The following is a 19522-nucleotide window of genomic DNA, read 5'->3' on the forward strand; positions in this document are numbered from 1 at the left end:
ATAGAGTGTTGGTTCATTCATTTTAAAAACAATATTCAATCCTCTATATACTCACATAGTATATTTCATATATCGACGGAGAATTATAAATTATTGATTTATTCATAAGAAAAAATTAGCTATCTATGATATCCACATGATATATATTATTTTCTGACAGAATATTATAGAGCGTTAATTCATTCATTTAAAATAATTCTCAATTACATGATATATATTATTATAGAGGGCTAACTCATTCCTTTAAAAACACTCCTCAATTTTCTATAACACGCACATTGTATATATTGTATACTAATATAGTATCACAAAAGACCGATACATCCCTTCAAAAAAGAGTTTAATCTTCTATGTGATCATCCACATGATATATATTGTATACTAATAAACAATCATAGAGTGTATCATTTCTTAAACAATCATATATTGTATACTAATAAACAATCATATTGTATACTAATTCTTCTTGCAGTCAATTTATTTATTTGTTTATTTTATAGTTTTATTATTCTAAAAATGGTTTGCTATTTGCTAATATTTCTATCTTATATGTATTTTTTTCTATTGAAAAACAAAAAAAGAGAAAAAAATATAAAAATTATTTAAAGTATTGTTGAAAAAAAATATTAAACTACACATAACAAAAGAAAAATGTATCGTTAACTTCAAGAAACATGATAGACTCGTATTTGAGCTTTTTTTTTCGAATCAAATAATACTTTTGTTTGAACTTGCACAAGACTCCAAGGTAAGTCAAGGAAATAAAGGAAGTGGTCTCTAAGCACGAGTATGGTGTTTCAGCTAATTTGTTTGTGACTCATGGATTACTTGAGTAATAAATGATATACAAATTAAATTCATTTTAAAAACAGTATTTAATCCTCTATATACTCACATAGTATATTTTATATACTGATAGAGTATTATAAATTGTTGATTTATTCATAAGAAAAAATTAGCTATCTATGATATCCACATGATATATATTATTTTCTGATAGAATATTATAGAGCGTTAATTCATTCATTTAAAATAATTCTCAGTCCTCTATAACATCCATATGATATATATTATCATAGTCGGCTAACTCATTTCTTAAAAAAACATTCCTTAATTTTCCATAACACACACTATATTGTATACTAATATGGTATCACAAAGGATCGATTCATTCCTTCAAAAGGAGTTTAGTCTTCTATGTGACCACCCATGATATATATTGTATACTAATATACAATCACAGAGTACTGGATCATTTCTTAAACAAATTATTTAAAAAAAGAAACAAACAAAAAAAGCGTTTAGTTTTGATATGTTAAATTTATATCATTTAGCAACTTTTACTTGTAAAAAAATATAAAAAATAAAGTCATATTTAGATACACATTTTATTCTCATTTGTAGAATATTTTTTTTGTAAAAATATATTTTCTTATTAATAAAATTTTTAAATTGTAAAATAGTGAATCTAATATATTTTTTTCAATTAATTCTTGTCGTAGTTGTTTTATTTGTTGATTTATTTTAAAGTTTTATTAGTCCAAAAATGGTTTGCTATTTGCTAATATTTCTATTTTTATATTTAAAAAACAAAAAGAGGGAAAATATAAAAATTATTTAAAGAATTGTTGGAAAAAATATATTATACTGCACATAACAAGAGAAAATTGTATCGTTAACTTCAAGAAATATAATAGACTCGTGTTTGAGCTTCCTTTTTAAAATCAAATATTATTTTTGTTGAACTTGTACAAGACTCCAAGGCCAGCTAAGGAAATAAAGGAAGCTGTCTCTAAGCACGAGCATAGTGCTTCAGCTAATTTGTTTGTCAGTCTTGAATTATTTGAGTAATTAATGATATACAAATAAAAAGAGTAATTAGATAAGTCAAAAAAATATTTTGTTTAATTTACCCATTGTACTCATTTTAGTAAGTAAATATGTATACGGTAATGGAACAAATTGAACTTGTAAAATCTCTAAGCATTTGGACAAGATTAGTTGAAACTTCAAAAAAAAAATTCTATTAAAGTTAAAAAATGACAACTAATATTTAGAAATTGGAGTTTCCCTAAGACATAAATTCATCTGAAAAAAATGACGAAAATTTTATGGGATAAAATCTCTAATTTTAATACGCATCAAAAAAGTTTTTCAATATCATTATTGTTTCAAATACCGAAATATTATTTAGAGCAAAATCAGAGAAAATACTGTAGCTTTGTTAAAAATTTCAATTAACCACATAATAATATATATATTTTTTTAAAAAAAGGATATGTTCAATTTTTAAATAGAAAATTTCACGAGGCTTTTGCATTCTTTATTTGTTTGGCTTTTTGTGAAATCACATTATACTTCATTTTGTAAATCACTTTTTGAGGAAAAAGAATCTTTAGAGTCCATATACGTTATGTTTTTTAGCTAACAAATTCTCTAAATGATATCTCTATTTCAAGAAAAGAGAATTTTAATAATAACAATTTAGTCCTCATGGTTTTTTTCTCTATAAAGGTTTTATGTTTATGTACTAAGGTTAAACATCAAAATGTTTCATAAAATAACTATATGAGAAGCTAATAAATAGTTGAAAATCTTGTGTTCTACTATCATATTATTGAATGCAAAAATTATGTTATTTGTTCGAGTTTTAACTTTCTCAGTATATATTCAAATTAATTTCACTAAATTTGACTAATATCCTAGATATATCCATGATTGATCAATAACAACAGACATTAACTCCTTAAAACTCTAGTAGATGAAACATATTAACAAATAAACTAAAAAAAGGTTTAATCAATAAGTACAAAGTATCATTGCATTATTGTCTTGCTAAAATGAGAAATGTTTTTGTACTTAATGAATATATATATTTTAAAGAACTTCTACCTTCAAACTATTTTTAAAATGTTATTTTCAAAACATTTTGACAACTTCACAACTTGTAATAAATATGAACAAATAAAAAATCTAAATAATGTATACATCCTCAGTAAATATAAGCATAAGATTTTATTATGTGAACCTTTTCTACTTGATAATAAAAATATAATGAATAATCTTAATAATTTAGTTGATTGATTAACTGAAGTTTCATTTTATTGTTCAAGATTTTCATAATCATTTTTTAATTCTTTTAAATAATAAAAATATTACTCTTAATTTTTTTTAAAATATACTCCATAAAATGCGTCTTTTAATAAATTTTTCCATATAATTCTAATTAATTAATTACATTTACTTCAATTTACCACTTAATCATAACAAGGTAACATAATAAATTTATTTTACCTCTTTTCATCTTCAACTATAATTTTCCCACAAAAGAATCAACCCCCCATTAATGGTCACAAAAAATAAAATATGAACAAATAAAAAATTTACAACTTATTATTAATAGGAACAAATAAAAAATCTAAAGAATGTATACATATCCCAATCAATTTATGCATAAAATTATATTATGTGAACCATTTCTACTTGTTAATAAAAGTATAAATGAGAATCTTATTTGCTTAATTGGTTGACTATTTGAAGTTTCATTTTATTGGTCAAGATTTTCATAATCATCTCTCTAATTTTTATTTTTTTTTGAAAATATTACTCTTAATCTCCCTAAAATAACATATTTCATAAAATGTGTCTTTCAATAAAGTTTACCATATAATTCTAATTAAATTTAATTACATTTACTTCAATTTACCACTTAATTATAACAAAGTAACATAATTAATTTATTTTACCTCTTGTCATCCTCTACAAAATATTTTCCCATAAAATATCATAAATATAACTATAGCTATGATCGATAAATAACAACGAACATTAACTTCTTAAAACACATATTAACAAAAAAATTAAAAAGAGTTTTAATCAATAAGTAAAAAGTGTCATTGCATTATTATCTTGCTAATAATGCTAAATGTTTTATACTTAATGTATATATATAATTTAAAGAACTTTTACCTTCAAATTATTTTAAAAATGTTATTTTCAAAACATTACAACTTCACAAGTTATAAATATGAACAAACAAAAAATCTAAAGATTGTATTTATTCTCCGTCAATATATGCATAAGATTTTATTACGCAAATTTTTTCTACTTGATAATAAAAACATAACAAGTAATTTTAAGAGTTTAGTAGGTTGACCATCTGAAATTTCATATCATTGAACGTTGATCAAGATTCGATTCCGTCATTATCCCCTCATTTAAAAAAAATAAAAATAAAAATATTACTCTTAAGTCTCCCCCAAAAGCATATTCCATAAAATGTGTGTTCTAATAAAGTTTACCATATAATTTTAATTAATTAAGTACATTTACTTCAATTTACCACTTAATTACAACAAGGTAACATAATTACTTTATTTTACCTCTTTCCATCTTCAACAAAATATTTTCCCAGAAAAGAATCAATCCCCCACTAAAATCCATTTTCTTTTTTCATCTCTTTTGACTCAAAAATGCCAAGGTTAAAGCAGGGCTTATGCAAAAAATAGAAAGTAGAGAGAGAAAGCTACAAACCTTTGTTGTGTTTATTTTTTATTTTTAGAGAGAGAACAGAAGAAAACAGTGAGTGTTGTGCTGAAAACGGTTTTGCTTACCTCCAAATTTGTGTTTGTTTGCATTATCTCAATCCTCATCATCATCATCATTATCAGCGAAAATCTCGTGTTCGAATAGCCATGTGGCGTTACTCGTCACGTTTGCGAATTTGTAATTTAGTCGGATTTGAACCGATCTCTTCAACCGACTGACGGAGATTTCTAGACGATTGGAGTTGTTTATATTTATTAATTTTGTTCTATATTTATCAATTTTCGATCATTTGCTTTGCTTGCTTGGTGAATTCTCTATTGGTGTTTTTTTTTTTATTGATTTAATTAATCGGTGTGGGAAAGAAAATGAATGTTGGTGGTGATGTTGGAGCTTCGGCGGTATCACCAGCTCATTTGGAGTGGAAATTCTCACAGGTTTTTGGTGAACGTGCTGCCGGCGAAGAAGTTCAGGAAGGTAAAAATTCATCTGTTACGCTGGATCCATACTTGTTTTCTTTGTGTCATTTGTTGTTTTTAGGTTTTTAGTTCATTGTTTGAAAGCTGAGAAAATCTGTTTTGATTTCGATTACGGATTTGCATGCCAAACTCACTGGATATGAACAGTATCGTGTAAATGAACTGACCAAGTTCACTTTTTTAGCTTAAGTTTATGTGTTTTCTTTCTAATTTTGAAGATTTTTGAATTATTACTTGTTAAACTTTATTCAATTGCAAGGGTGATTAGTTGATGGTGTAGGTGATGTATGAACTTATTGATTAAGTGTGTAGAGCTTTCATACTTCAGTTTAAGTTATAAGAGCATGAATTGCTTGTTACAGTCCTGAATTCTCATATGATGTATTTGTGACAAAGTAGTTAAGTGTTTTGCCTCTAGGTATACTCTACCTCGGTATCAGTTTCGGGAACATGTACCCTCTTGTTTAAGGTTGTTCAACCTTTTATGATGCAGTCACTAGACATCTTTTTAGCTCCTATAATAAGTTTCTAGAGATTGCAGGGCATACGTCAATACTCCGTGGGATGGTTGCCCAGACAGACAATCCAAATCCATACTGGCTGAGATGCCTAAATGGTCAAGGTAGACAAAACACCTTTCTTGAGTTTTGGAAAGATTGGAGATTGCCCATGGGGTGTTGGCTTGGCTTGAATCCAGCCAAGTGCTTAACTGCACCATGACAAATGGAGACTGTCCCAGTGAGAAGACTTTGGTTCAAATTGTTCTGTTATTAGAACTTGTCCATTTCATGTAGTTTCTAAAGTTGTTCGATGAGAATTTATTCAATGCTGTTAGGCTTCCTGATAGTATTTTGTATCAGCTAAGTTTTCTATTGTGGTTTCAAGATGCTACATGAAGGGGAGCCTTGGAGCAACGGGAAAGTTATCTCCGTATGACGTATAGGCCACGGTTCGAGCCGTAGAAGCAGCCACTAATGCTTTTCTTAGGGTAGGCTGTCTACATCACACCCCTTGGGATGCGGCCCTTCCCCGGACACTGCGTGAACGCGGGTGCTTTGTTCATCAGGTTGCCTCTTTTTTTCTTCCCTGAGATGCGACGTCATTGGACTCTTGATGGGTGGTCAAGTTGTTTATTGTAATTTGATTGACATCTCCCAGGCAAAAGTTCATATCCATCTGCTGAGTGTTTCAGCCTCCTCCATCTCCTATCCTTGTGCTTTAACTTCCTCTTTTAGAACTTTCCTGATTCCATTTCTCAACAACAACAACAACAACAACAACAACAACATACCCATTGAAATCCTGATTCTATTCCCCAAAGTGTTTCTGGATGCACCCATTGCATCGAAAACACATCAAGGAACAAGGTCCATGCCTCCCATGTATATTGACTATACAAAAAATAAAAAAATGAGCGGGAGATCCACTGTTGGCTTCACGTAGAGAACACCTACTGCATAGCTGGAAACCTTCTTAGTAAATTGTTCTGTGTTAGGAATGCTTCCTGTACTGCCAGCGAGCCAAAGCAAGGTGCTCTTGGTAATTTTCATTTCTTCCTCACTGCTTTCCATGGCCATATTTCCTGCCCTTTGGAGATTTATCTGGTAATAGCAAGATTTTATTAACTTTCCTTTTCTGTCCTCTGTCTGTGTTAGAGAATCAGGAATATCTGCCTGTCTGCGGACTCCCTCTAGTCTGGATAACAGCTACCTGAAGTTCTCTACTTTCCAATCATAGAACTTTCTCCCCAAGCCAAAATTCCAACTTTGGTTACTCCAGCATTGAAAAATTGTTGTTTCTTGCTTCAACGTCATACCAAAATCTCAGGGAAGTTCCGTTTCATGGGAATTTAAGTCCAACCAAGGATTCGGCCAGATTCTGGGTTTTAAGCTCTGTCCTATAACAATTGGTTTGTTAGTTATAGCTGAAAATTTAATTTATGAAAGAGAAGTATATTTTATGACCTTTGGTATAGCTTAGTTCATTGTACCCGTTAAATAATTACTGAAGTACCTCAGAGAGTGAAAACGTAAAAGGAGGAAGTAATAAGAAGTTGGATCGACTGGTAGCTCTTTCGTACTTTTCACAATTTGGGTCCAAGTGAGACTCCTACAGAAGTTAAATCCAGATTAGGATTTTCTTTCTGACTTTACTCAGCCATTAGGGTTCCTTTTTTGTAGAACATGGATTGTCGTTGAAGTCATTTCCCCTCAATAGAAACCACACTCAAGATCCCTTCTCGTTATGCTTTTTGTGCTTGGATCCTTTTCCTTCAATCCTCATGGTTTATTGATCAAGCATGCAGAATATCACAGTGGAAGAAAAGAGGCACTGACTGATACTGTCGATCAACGAAATTTGCCAAAGAGTGCCTAGAAACAACACTTATAGTTGCAGAAGTCCTAGTTCATGGAGCTAGTTTGCTTGACTTATGGCGGCGGTCTTCTTATTCTGTCTAAAGTCGTAGTTTCTATAATTTGGAAGCCAGAAGACTTCTTTTAAGTTGCAAGGCTCTGTGGAAATCCATGGCACTACCAAATTCACTATGTATCTTGGCAGCTATGCCTGTTTAAGTAGAAGAGTTGCATTCCATCAACAGTAATCCTCTTTAAAGAAGGTGCTTTGAGATCTTATTACGTGTTTAAAGTATCTTATCTCTTTCTTTTGTAATTTTGCCTCGCTCTAGCATTGTTGAGGTTTTGATTTTATATGTTTGCTTCCAATGTTTCTAAAAGTGAAAGTGCGAAGAAGCGACATGTTACGTTGAGCTTCTAAACGCGAGAAGTGAAGCGCACACATTTTTAGCATTCTATATGTTGATTTAACATATCCCCTCAAAGTTGAGACTCGAATAATCAAGCGATTCTCATTAAATCACTTTGCGCATGTTGTTTAAAGCACCCACTTCTTTAAAGCGCATAGCCCCTCAAAGTTGAGACTCGAATAATCTAGTGATTCTCATTAAATCACTTTGCGCATGTTGTTTAAAGCACCCACTTTTTAAAGCGCGTGATTTCACTCATGAAATGATAACATCCTCACTTCTCATCGTTTCATCGCTTTAAACAACTAAGTGATGGCATTTAATAACACTTCCTTCTTTAATAGTATGTTAATAAATTCATGCAAACGTTCATCATTTCTGTATAAGGACAAGCTCGTCATTTCAGAGCTTTCTTTGCATGGTCTTGAGTGAGTTCATTTAGTGTAGCTTTGTATGGATATAAATAAAAGAAAATGTAGGCTTTGGACAATTCTTAACAATGTTGCACTTATCTTGATGTCGGAGCGTAATGATCATATGTTTGAAATGCATTGTATGTGGGACACCTTACGTTCATGAAGTGAAACCATCTTTTGGCTACCCTAGCCTCCTCCTTCCCTTCAAAATCGTGCATGAGACTGGCATCTCACACAAATCCAAGTGATAAAAGAAATAAGAACCCATTTTCTTTCCTTTTTAGTTACCTTCCTAGCATATGTATAAGATCGAATCCATTTGTTACCTTCCTAGCATATGTATAAGATCGAATCGATTTGATTTCTAAAAGGAGTTACTAAATTCTTAACTTTTAGAGGAGTCTTTCGTCAATTATTCACAGTTTTTTTGATCTTTTCGACCTTGGTTTCGTCGGAGCAAGTCAGAAAGATTGAGAAGTATAACCATATGATTCAATTCGCTCTCAATGGCCACAACATGATACTCTTAGGGTGATCATTATGTCGACAGATGCTCTTGTTACCCATGTAGTCTCTGAAGGATGAAAACAACTATGTAACATCTACATCGAGAATTCAAGTATATTAATCTAACTCCTCAAGTTGAAATTAGAATAATCAAGCAATTCTAATTAAATTAAATCACTTTGTGTGCATATTTTTAAGCTCACACTTGTCTAAAACGCGTGGCTTCACTCATGAATCGATTACCCCTTCGCTTCGCATTGTTTCGTCGCTTTAAGCGACGAAGTGATGGAATTTAATAACACTTTCTTCTTTAATAGTTGTGTTGATAAAGACATGCAAATGTTCATCATTCTTTATAAGAATAAGCTCATCATTTTTTATCTTTCTTTGCACGGTGTTTGAGCCTTTATATAAGAACAAGGGTGACATCCAGAGTTGCACCAACTATAGGGGTATTAAGTTGTTGAGTCACACGATGAAGATTTGGGAGAGAGTGGTTGAGCGGAGGTTGAGGAGGATAGTGTCTATTTCGGAGAATCAGTTGGATTTATGCCTGGGCGCTCGACGACGGAGGCAATTCATCTGGTGCGGAGACTGGTGGAGCAGTATAAGGAAAGGAAGGACCTGCACATGGTGTTTATTGACTTGGAGAAGGCATACGACAAAGTCCCTAGGGAGGTGCTTTGGAGATGTTTGGAGGTGAGTGGGGTCTCGGTGGCGTATATCAGATCGATTAAGGACATGTATGAGGGAGCAAAGACTCAGGTGAGGACGGCAGGAGGAGATTCAGAGCATTTTTCGGTTTTAACGGGGTTGCATCAGGGATCGACTCTTAGCCCGTTTTTGTTTGCGGTGGTGATGGATGTGTTGACGCGGCGTATTCAAGGTGAGGTGTCTTGGTGTATGCTTTTTGCAGATGATGTTGTTTTGATTGATGAGACGCGAGGAGGTGTGAATGATAAATTGGAGGTTTGGAGACAAACCCTTGAGTCTAAAGGGTTTAGGTTGAGTAGGAGCAAGACTGAATATATGGAATGCAAGTTTAATGACTTGAGGCAGGAAGACGACGGGGTAGTGAGGTTGGGGTCCCAGGTTGTTTGTAGGAGGGATAGTTTTAAGTATCTCGGGTCAATGATTCAGGGAGATGGTGAGATTAATGAGGGTATCTCCCATCGTATTGAGGCAGGTTGGATGAGTGGAGGCACGCCTCAGGAGTGTTATGTGATAAGAAGGTGCCGCCCAAACTGAAAGGCAAGTTCTACAGAGTGGCAGTCCGGCCGGCCATGTGGTACGGAGCGGAGTGTTGGCCAGTCAAGAACTCATGTTCAAAAACTGAAGGTGGAGGAAATGCGAATGTTGCGTTGGATGTGTGGGCTTACTAGGGGTGATAGGATTAGGAATGAGACTGTCCGTGAGAAGGCTGGAGTGGCTTTGGTGGAGGACAAGATGCGGGAAGTTCGACTGAGATGGTTTGGACATGTGATGAGGAGGGGCACGGATGCCCCAGTTCGTAAGTGTGAGAGGCTAGGTTTGGATGACTTCAGGCGGGGTAGGGGTAGGCCGAAGAAGTATTGGAGAGGTGATTAGACGTGCCATGGAGCAGTTACAGCTTACCGAGGACATGACCCTAGATAGGAAGGTGTGGAGGACGCGAATTAGGATAGAAGGCTAGTGCATGTGGGGGGTGCCTTTGATACGTTAGTGTAGGATATTAATGTGTGGGTGTATTATCTCTGTTGTGCCATCTTGTTTCATGCTTTTATTATGAATTTGTTTATTATTCTCTGTCTTGAGCCGGGGGTCTATCGAAAACAACCTTGCTACCTCTCCGAAGGTAGTGGTATGGACTGCGTACATCTTACCCTCCCCAGACCCCACGGTGTGGGAATACACTGGGTTTGTTGTTGTTGTTGTTGTTTGTTTGCATGGTGTTTGAGTTAGTCATTTAGTGTAGCCTTTGTATAGTTATCTATAAAAGAATGTAGACTTTGGACAATTATCAACAATGCAACACATCTTGATGTTGAAGCATAATTTGTCCTATGTTTGAAATGCAATGTAATAGGGACACCTTACGTTCTTTAACTAATAACCATCTTTCGGCTAACCTATCTTCATCCTTCCCGTCAAACCCGTGCATGAAACTTTCATTTTAGATAGCATTTAAGTGATAAAAGAAAGAAGAGCCCATTTTGTGTCTTTTCTTGATTACCTTCCTAGCGTATGTATAAGATCGAATCCTTTTGATTTCTAAAAAGGATTACTAATCCTTAACTTTTCGAGGAATCCTTTATCAGTCATTGACAAATTTTTTCAATCTTTTCGACCTTGGTTTCGTTGGAGCAAGTTAGAAAGATTGAGAAATATAACCATATGATTTGATTCACTCTCAATAGCATCCACGAGATGATCATCTTAGGGTGATCATTATGTTGACGGATGCTCTTGTTAAACTCATAGCTGAAGGATGTGAACCCACTGTATAGTATCGACACTAAGAATTCAGGTATATTAATCAAACTCCTCAAAGTTGAGATTCAAATAATCAATGGATTCTTATTAAATCATTTTATGTGCGTTGTTTGAAGCGCAAACTTCTCTAAAGCTCTTGGCTTCACTCATAAAGCGATAACCCCCTTCGCTTCACATTGTTTTGGCGCTTTAAGCGGCAAAATGATGGCATTTAATAAAAACTTCCTTCTGTAGTAGTTGTGTTAATAAATTGATTCAAACGTTCATCATTTCTTCCTAAGGATAACCTCGTCATTTCGAAGCTTTGTTTGCATGGTATTTGAGTGAGTTCATTTAGTGTAGACTTTGTAAAGATACATATAAAAGAAAATGTAGGCTTTGGACGATTCTCAACAATGTTGCACTTAGCTTTATGTTAAGGCGTAATGATCATATGTTTGAAATGCATTGTATGAGGGACACCTCATGTTCTTGAATTGATAACCATCTTTGAGCTAACCTAGCCTCCTCCTTCCTTCAAAACCGTGCATGAGACTTTCACCTTACGTGGTTCCTAAGTGATAAAAGAAGAACCCCTTTTCTTTTCTTTTGATGACCTTCCTTCCTAGCGTATGTATAAGTCTAAATCTATTTGATTTCTAAAAAGTATTACTAATCTTAACTTTTCGAGGAATCTTTCATCATTCATTCATAATTTTTTCAATCTTGTTGTCCTTTGCTTCGTAGGAGCAAGTCAGAAAGATTGAGAAATATAACAATGTGATTTAATTTGCTCTCAATAGCCGTGAGATGATCATCTTAGGGTGATCATTATGTCATAGGATGCTCTTGTTATATTCGTAGTATCTGAAGGATGAGAACCAACTATGTAGCATCTACACCGCTTCATTATGAAGAGATAACCCTCTAACTTCGCAACGTTTTGTCGCATTAAGCGGCAATTCATGCAAATGTTCATTTCTTTATAAGGATAGGCTCGTCATTTAGGAGCTTTCTTCGGGTGGTATTTGAGCGAGTTCATTTAGTGTAGGCTTTGCATAGTTACCTATAAAAGAAAATGTAGGTTTTGGACAATTTTCAACAATGTTGCACTTATCTTGATGTTGAAGCGTAATTTATCAGACGTTTGAAATGCATATGTTGAAGGGACCCAAGTTACTCATACTCTTCACTTTCGGTGCCGCATTTGTGTCTACACGACATGGGTGTGGGATCCCGTACCCGTTCTGGTCAACCGATTTTGGGTACTTTCACCAAAATTTACTGGGAGAGTCCGGATAGATTTAAGAAATTTTGTAATCAAAACAAAATAAGGTGAAATTGAAGAAGATGGAATACCTTGTATATAGGAACTTCTATGTTATTGCTTTTCTTTTTATCTCCTTTCAGGATTTTCTTCTTGAACAATATTTTCTCCTCAAGTTTTCCACATAATATCTCATAGTTTATGTTTTCTAATTCTATTTTTAGATATTTAAATTATTTTTTACCGAATTCCCGCACCCGTATTCATCTCTAGATCCATATCCCCGAATCTTTGAAGTGAGACCGTGAAGGAACCGACCTCTAGATCCGTACCTGTATCAGACACCCGAACCCGAGTCCGATCAACTTAGGAAGGGACAGCTTACGTTCTTTAACCGATAATCATCTTTCGGCTAACCTATCGTCATCCTTCCCCTCAAAACCGTGCACGGGATTTCTATTTTACATTGCTCCTAAGGGATAAAAGAAAGAAGAACAATTTTGCTTCTTTTTGATTACCTTTCTAGCGTATGTATAAAACTGAATCGTTTTGATTTCTAAAAAGGATTACTAATCCTTAACTTTTCAAGGAATTCTTCTCCATCACTCATTCACAATTTTTCCAATCTCTTCGACCTTGATTTTGTAGGAGCAAGTTAGATAGATTGAGAAATGTAACCATATGATTTAATTCACACTCTATATCCACGAGATGATCATCTTAGGTGATCATTATGTTGACAGATGCTCTTATTACGCTCAAGACTCTCGGAAGGATGAGAACCAACTATGTAGCATCTACATCAAGAATTCAAGCACATGACTACAAGGTGGATCCAGGATAGAAAGTTTATGGGTTTAAAACTGTCTCAAATTAGAAAAAAACATTATTATAAGTGAGGTTCCAATTCTTCTGCTGGACCAAAAGTTTACTTTGCTATAGGGTTCCCATCAAATAGTTTTTATATATTTAATGAATTTCTCAATATAAATATAGGGTCTACGCAGAAGTTACAGGCTCCGGGGACTGATACCCTAGATCCATCCTTTCGTGACTCGTGAATTTGCTGCCAGTAATACTGTTTTGCAGGAATTTTTTTTATGGTTGCCTTCATCTGAGTTCATTTAATATAGGATTTTACAGTTTAGGATACTGCAGCATTTATGCTGATATTGCAATATCCAGGTGAAAGAAAGAGACAGAGGGTTGTCTCTCAATATTGGGCATGGTTTCCTCTTAATAATACACAGCTTGTCCTTTGGTGTATAACGTACTTTGACTAGTAGTTTTGGCAGTTCGTGTTACATGAAGATAGTTGTTGACAGTTTACTGTCAAACTTTTGCACGTAGATGAACCTTCCTGTGAAGCCACGGAATTGTCGGATCAATATTACATAACTTGATGTCATGCAATAATGCTGTTGATCTTTCTACAGTTGCATAACTTTCTCAAATAGTGGGAAAATCTTTCCTAGAAAATTTTGGCACTTTGGGGTCTTATGATTTGTTTTCTGTCTCTGTTATTGCAGTTGATGTCATCTCAGCTATTGAGTTTGATAGAACTGGTGACCATCTTGCCACTGGGGATCGCGGGGGTAGGGTGGTATTATTTGAAAGGACCGATACAAAGGAGGTTGTTTCTTCAACCTTGTAGTTATTCAGATTTGGAGGTTCTTTTAATTGATCAGATCTTTACCGTGCACTATTTTTTTGTTAGCATGTTGGAAGCCGAAGAGAATTAGAGAGAATGGCTTATCCAGTCACCCGGCATCCCGAATTCCACTACAAGACAGAATTTCAAAGCCATGAGCCTGAGGTAGGTGACACATCTCTATTCGTAACCTTCTTTCCTGCTGGTTTTTTTGCTTAGGAACTCTTGCATCGAGTACTTATCGGGCAACAGTTTTTAAAAGAGCTTACCTTCAGGTTCCCTTGTCCTGGTAAGAGATGTGGATTACTGCCCTTTATTTAATAACTGTGGTATCCAGTCCAGCTTCACACATTTTGATTTTTTCCACGGGATACTTGCTATACCTCCCACCGGTTGCATTGCAACCTGAGACCTCATGGTTCTTAACCCACCTCATTAACCACTGTCCCACACCCTTGAGTGCAAGTAGATTATTGCTTTTCATACTGCTAGTTTTCACTCTTCATCTGCTCTTATTTCCTCCTTTTGCTGATTCAAGTGGAACTCTAATTTCCTGTTCTGCATCATTCAGTTTGATTATTTGAAGAGTTTGGAGATTGAGGAGAAGATCAATAAGATCCGGTGGTGCCAAATGACTAATGGTGCCCTCTTTCTTTTGTCTACGAATGATAAAACTATAAAGTTCTGGAAGGTAAGGTATCTCATTCGATTTGCTTCTCCACAATTCTTAGTGGTAGTAAATGTAGCATAGGTGTTTGATTACCCCTATCAAGTAAAAAGAAAATGTATCTTTTTCCTTATTTACCTTTCCCAAAGTACTGTTACATGGGAGAGTGATCCTAATAGCAATTTCAAGTGTGTAGTCTGACATGTCTTCATCTTCGAATTCATGATAGTAGTATAAATTTGTTGTATTAGGAAGAGGCTGAGAAAAATTGTGTGGTGGGATGCCTGGGAAAAGTGAAATTTGGTTGAATGCGTTGGAGAAGTTGTCTTTTGTTGGGAATATTGTTTCTTTATAGTTGTACATCAGCCATGGATAGAACTCGTCTTCCATTCTTGTGGACTGCGTATTAGTTGAGATGCGCAATTTTTTGACAAGCTACTATTGAAGCACCTAGTTCTGCTTGTTGAGGGTGACGCTGCCTATCAACATGCTAATTTGCTTCCTAATTATTTTTTCTAAATTTTTCAGGTCCAAGAGAAGAAGGTTCAGAAAATATCTGACTTGAATGTGGAACCTTACTTAGGTGTTGCAAATGGCAGCATGCCCAGTTCAAGCGTTTCTTCCAGTCAAAAACAGCATCTTGCAAATGGCTGCTACACAGATGGATCTTCCCAATGTTTAAGCAATCATTTGTCATTTCCACCTGGGGGTCTTTCTGCATTGCGCTTACCTGTGGTATTGTACTTAAGCTATATACGCAACTGCCTATCTTCTACTGCATGTGGATGTCAATTTTTTCTATGTGCATTGGTTTTTGTAACCTCTCCAAGTATGTAGATTAGTTCTCTTAATTATGTCCAACAATACCTATAAAAACAGCAACTTTATTGGTAAAAGGTTGCATATAATTGCCAGAAAGAAATTACTATAGAGAGGAGAATGTTTCACAAATTAATGTTTGAGCTCAACTCATATATGATACTCCTTACTTTGGTTTATTTGGAGAATCTGTTTTGATGACTTGCATATTATTCCAAAATATCTGTTAAGGTGTATCATTTTGGTTAATTTATTCGTCCGTGTTTTGGTGCAAAATACAAGAAGCCAGAAATATAGCTGTATTTCACGTTTTAGTATATTCCAAGTTGCACCTTTTGAATATTTTTTAACTATGCGTTCAAGCTAATACATATGTACACGTGTGTATTTGTGCTTGCATGGATATGGGTCAGCACATAGATGCGTGTATTTTCTACTTCTCAGGCTGGGTAACTGAAAACCCTTAATGCTTTTGTTCTTGACTATTTTCCGCTTTGCTGTAGGGATTTTCATGGGGCTTTAGCTCATGTTCTCCCTGACAATTGCTGTTTGTTGAAATATTTTTCTTTGTTATTTCATCTGCATCTAAGAGCTTTGGAATCTGAATTGCAGGTTACTAGCGGTGAGAGCAGCCTTGCTGCTAGATGTAGAAGAGTGTATGCCCATGCACATGACTATCATATCAATTCTATTTCAAATAACTGGTGAAGATCCATGCTACTTTGAGATCTGATTTACCATGTCTCTTTCATTTGTGAGCGTGTAATAGTAATTTTTGTTCATTTCTTTCTTCCATCTAGTGATGGGGAAACATTTATATCAGCTGATGATCTCCGTATTAACCTTTGGAACTTGCAAATAAGCAATCAAAGTTTCAATATTGTTGATCTCAAGCCTGTAAATATGGAAGATCTAACTGGTGAGTTTTTGGTATATCGATCTTAACTTCCATTTTGTTGTGGTCACCTCAATACATGATAGTTTTCTTATTTATTTATTAGTGCTCAAATTTGCTTACTTGTTTGTTATTGCAGAGGTGATAACTTCAGCTGAATTTCACCCTACTCATTGTAACATTTTGGCTTATAGCAGTTCAAAAGGATCAATACGTTTGGTAGATATGCGGCAGTCAGCATTGTGCGACTCGCACTCTAAACTGTAAGAATCACACTTAACTTGTCGTCCTTTGCTGATGAGTGTTTTTCTTTTTTATCCTGTAAAACAAAACAAGATATCACCTGCAAAGAAGTATTCTGGAAGAGCACTAGTTTGTTACCCGTATAAAGGGCTCTGAAAAATGATATCCTTCAAGTTGAGAGATACTTATTTTAAAATTACTTTCTCGTAGCTTTAATAAGTTGAAATGTTGGGTTTTTCCTACGTGCAGGTTTGAGGAACAGGAAACTCCTGGCTCAAGATCCTTTTTTACCGAGATAATTGCTTCAATTTCAGATATAAAATTTGCAAAGACTGGAAGATACATACTTAGTCGTGACTATATGACCCTTAAGGTTGGTCTTTCACTCTTTTCTCTAGGGCTAATCCTTTTCAGTTGACTGATATGAGAGATGTGCAAATTGCGTATCACATTCTTGACTCTCTGAAGTACTGTCTGATATGTAGAAGTAAGGAAAACAGACTTCTCAAAAGGTAACATGACTCTGGTCCACTGCATCTCTAGGTCCATTCTTGGTAATTTGTTTGGGAACACGTTTAGTGAATGAGCTGTGGCAATTCTTCACTGCCGTAGTGGGATCTAATTTGCTAGTATACCTACCTATTCCTGAAAAGGCACATTGATAAACATTTATAGTGCAATTTGAGTTTTCTTTACTGAAATATTTTGTTAGAAGACTTTCTGGAAGATGGGACTGTATCTTCATGTGTTTTTTTTCCTCATCGTCTGTTTATTTTTTGCAAGTAAAAGTATTGTTTCACAAAATGGTACCAAACGGGTACTGCAAAACTTTTCATGATTTTACATATCTAAAGAATTCAAAATAGATTTAACTTTTCAAAGTTCCATTAGGTTTAGCTTCATTTGCAACTTACGTTTGTGAATTTGAAAAAAGTTGTTTAGAACAGGGTAACTATTATGCTAAGTTCCTGCAAGATCTCTACTTTCTGTTAGCTTTAGGTTAGGTGGGCCTACTTGCCAAATTTTTTGTTTTTAAGGAAAGAAACAATGAGAAGATGTGAGGGGTATGGGACCTGGTCTTCAGTTTGAATTTGCTGCTATTTCTGTCACTGATTCTTTTTTCCCGATTAGGTAATCCTAACCTAATTATATGAAAGAAAGATTGTTCCTTGTTACTGAAACTCACCTTACCTTGCAGCTATGGGACATAAACATGGATTCTGGTCCAGTTTCAACTTTTCAGGTTCATGAATATTTGAGACCAAAGGTGAATTGCTCTCTCCCAGAGTTAGGTGTTTGTGCTTGGTTAGTTTCTCATTTGTGTCTGAGCTGATTAATAATTTTTTGTATTGCTATGCAGCTGTGTGATTTATATGAGAATGATTCCATCTTTGATAAATTTGAGTGTTGCCTTAGTGGTGATGGTTCACGGGTAGCAACTGGATCTTATAGGTGCGTAGAGTTCTTCTTTTTTCTCTCTCTCCTTTTGCTTCTTGACCAGTGATTATTTCTCAATAAATACTGTCTACTATTTCAGCAATCTGTTTCGTGTGTTTGGTTGTGCTGCGGGAAGCACGGAAGCAACTACATTAGAGGCGAGCAAAAACCCCAGGTACCTGTACTAAAAGTTTTTCAGCATGTAAATTTTATATGGATATGTTGTAAAGTCATGGATTTTGGTCTTTGATTATTTTCCTTTAGAAGACAAGTGCAGACCCCTTCGAGGCCTTCCAGGTCCTTGGGCAGCAGTATAACGCGTGTTGTCAGGAGAGGTATGCTTTTCTAGATACAATTATAAAGTTTTTTCCCATATCTGAGCACGTTCATTATCTATATTTGAAAATTTGCGCCATCACTATGAAATATATCTGAATCTTTATGATGCATTACAGGATCAGAAAGTCCTGGGGCTGATGCTAGTGGAAACTCGTATGATTTCACAACCAAACTGCTCCACCTTACATGGCATCCAACTGAAAATTCAATTGCATGTGCTGCTGCAAACAGCTTGTACATGTATTATGCATAAGTCATGATAGGAGGAATCGGATTCTCTTGGCAGAAGGCTTCGTTTCAAAGAATGGACAATTTAGCAACGTACTTTGTCAACAACCCGATGCTCTAGTTCTTGTTCTCTTCTTACCATATTCTCCCTCGCCCTTGTCGAAATTCCCTTTGTATCAAGTTAACGTCAGGACAGATGTCATTATAGTTCTCCCTTAAGCAAACTGATAGATGTGCAGAAAATGTCTCTAGCTTTAAGGTAAATGCAGTTTTTTTCTCTAGATTAAGGTAAATGCAGTTTTATTTGAAATCTTGCTGGAAAATACCTGCGGGCTAACTTTATTGGGTTAGAATTATATTTTTTAGGGTAATTTTTTGTTGTTGTTTTCTTTTTGGCTATAGACTAATGTAGGTATTTTTTTCTCCTTTGCTCCTGTAAAAGTAATTCAAGGGCGCTGGTATTTTTTCACCTGCATTTTATCTGCTTTGGTAAAGTGAAAGTTGCACTGCCAACCTTTGTATCACTTGAGGATTCTCAAAGTGAGACCCGGGGAGGGTAGTGTGTAAGTAAGTATACCTTACCTCTAGTTCAGAGGTAAAGTGGTTGTTTTTGATAGATCCACGCTAATTATTTGGAAACTCCTCGACTTGATATAAATTGTCAATTAGCCACTCCAGCTTAAGGAGTGGATGGGCACCTCCTACTTTCTTGAGTTATAAAGTGATTTATTTTGGATCAAGTTTTTATGACTAAAGTGACAGGTAAAGATTACTGAAGGTCATCATATCTTTGATGACTGAACACATCCATTGG

General features: G+C 34.8%; 1 protein-coding gene across 4 annotated transcripts; it reads left to right on the forward strand.

Annotated features, from left to right (window-relative positions):
* Positions 1-4387: 4387 nt before the first annotated feature.
* LOC107854357 (serine/threonine protein phosphatase 2A 55 kDa regulatory subunit B beta isoform) lies at positions 4388-19079 on the forward strand. Of its 4 annotated transcripts, none has more exons than XM_016699364.2 (15): positions 4388-5022; positions 5566-5646; positions 13959-14062; positions 14147-14245; positions 14652-14771; positions 15276-15482; positions 16179-16270; positions 16367-16485; positions 16601-16724; positions 16954-17077; positions 17903-17971; positions 18065-18156; positions 18242-18316; positions 18409-18476; positions 18597-19079. In XM_016699364.2, exons 1-15 carry the CDS (start codon positions 4914-4916, stop codon positions 18731-18733), a joined length of 1620 nt encoding a protein of 539 aa, XP_016554850.1. In that variant the 5' UTR covers positions 4388-4913; the 3' UTR covers positions 18734-19079. The 4 variants fall into 4 exon arrangements, with proteins under 4 accessions (XP_016554850.1, XP_016554849.1, XP_047269692.1 ...); XM_016699363.2 differs by having other exon boundaries at positions 4393-5022; positions 18406-18476; XM_047413736.1 differs by lacking the exon at positions 5566-5646 and having other exon boundaries at positions 4395-5022.
* Positions 19080-19522: the final 443 nt, after the last annotated feature.

The sequence above is a fragment of the Capsicum annuum genome, chromosome 6 (genome assembly GCF_002878395.1).
Source record: "Capsicum annuum cultivar UCD-10X-F1 chromosome 6, UCD10Xv1.1, whole genome shotgun sequence".
In the NCBI taxonomy this organism is placed as follows: domain Eukaryota; kingdom Viridiplantae; phylum Streptophyta; class Magnoliopsida; order Solanales; family Solanaceae; genus Capsicum; species Capsicum annuum.

What these genes read in the sequence shown, in the direction of transcription:
- LOC107854357 (XM_016699363.2), top strand. Translation starts at nt 4,914, where the DNA reads ATGAATGTTGGTGGTGATGTTGGAGCTTCGGCGGTATCACCAGCTCAT. An exon ending in ATGAATATTTGAGACCAAAG is followed by an intron (nt 17,972 to 18,064) that starts GTGAATTGCTCT and finishes ATTGCTATGCAG; the next exon opens with CTGTGTGATTTATATGAGAA. An exon ending in GAGGCGAGCAAAAACCCCAG is followed by an intron (nt 18,317 to 18,405) that starts GTACCTGTACTA and finishes ATTTTCCTTTAG; the next exon opens with AAGACAAGTGCAGACCCCTT.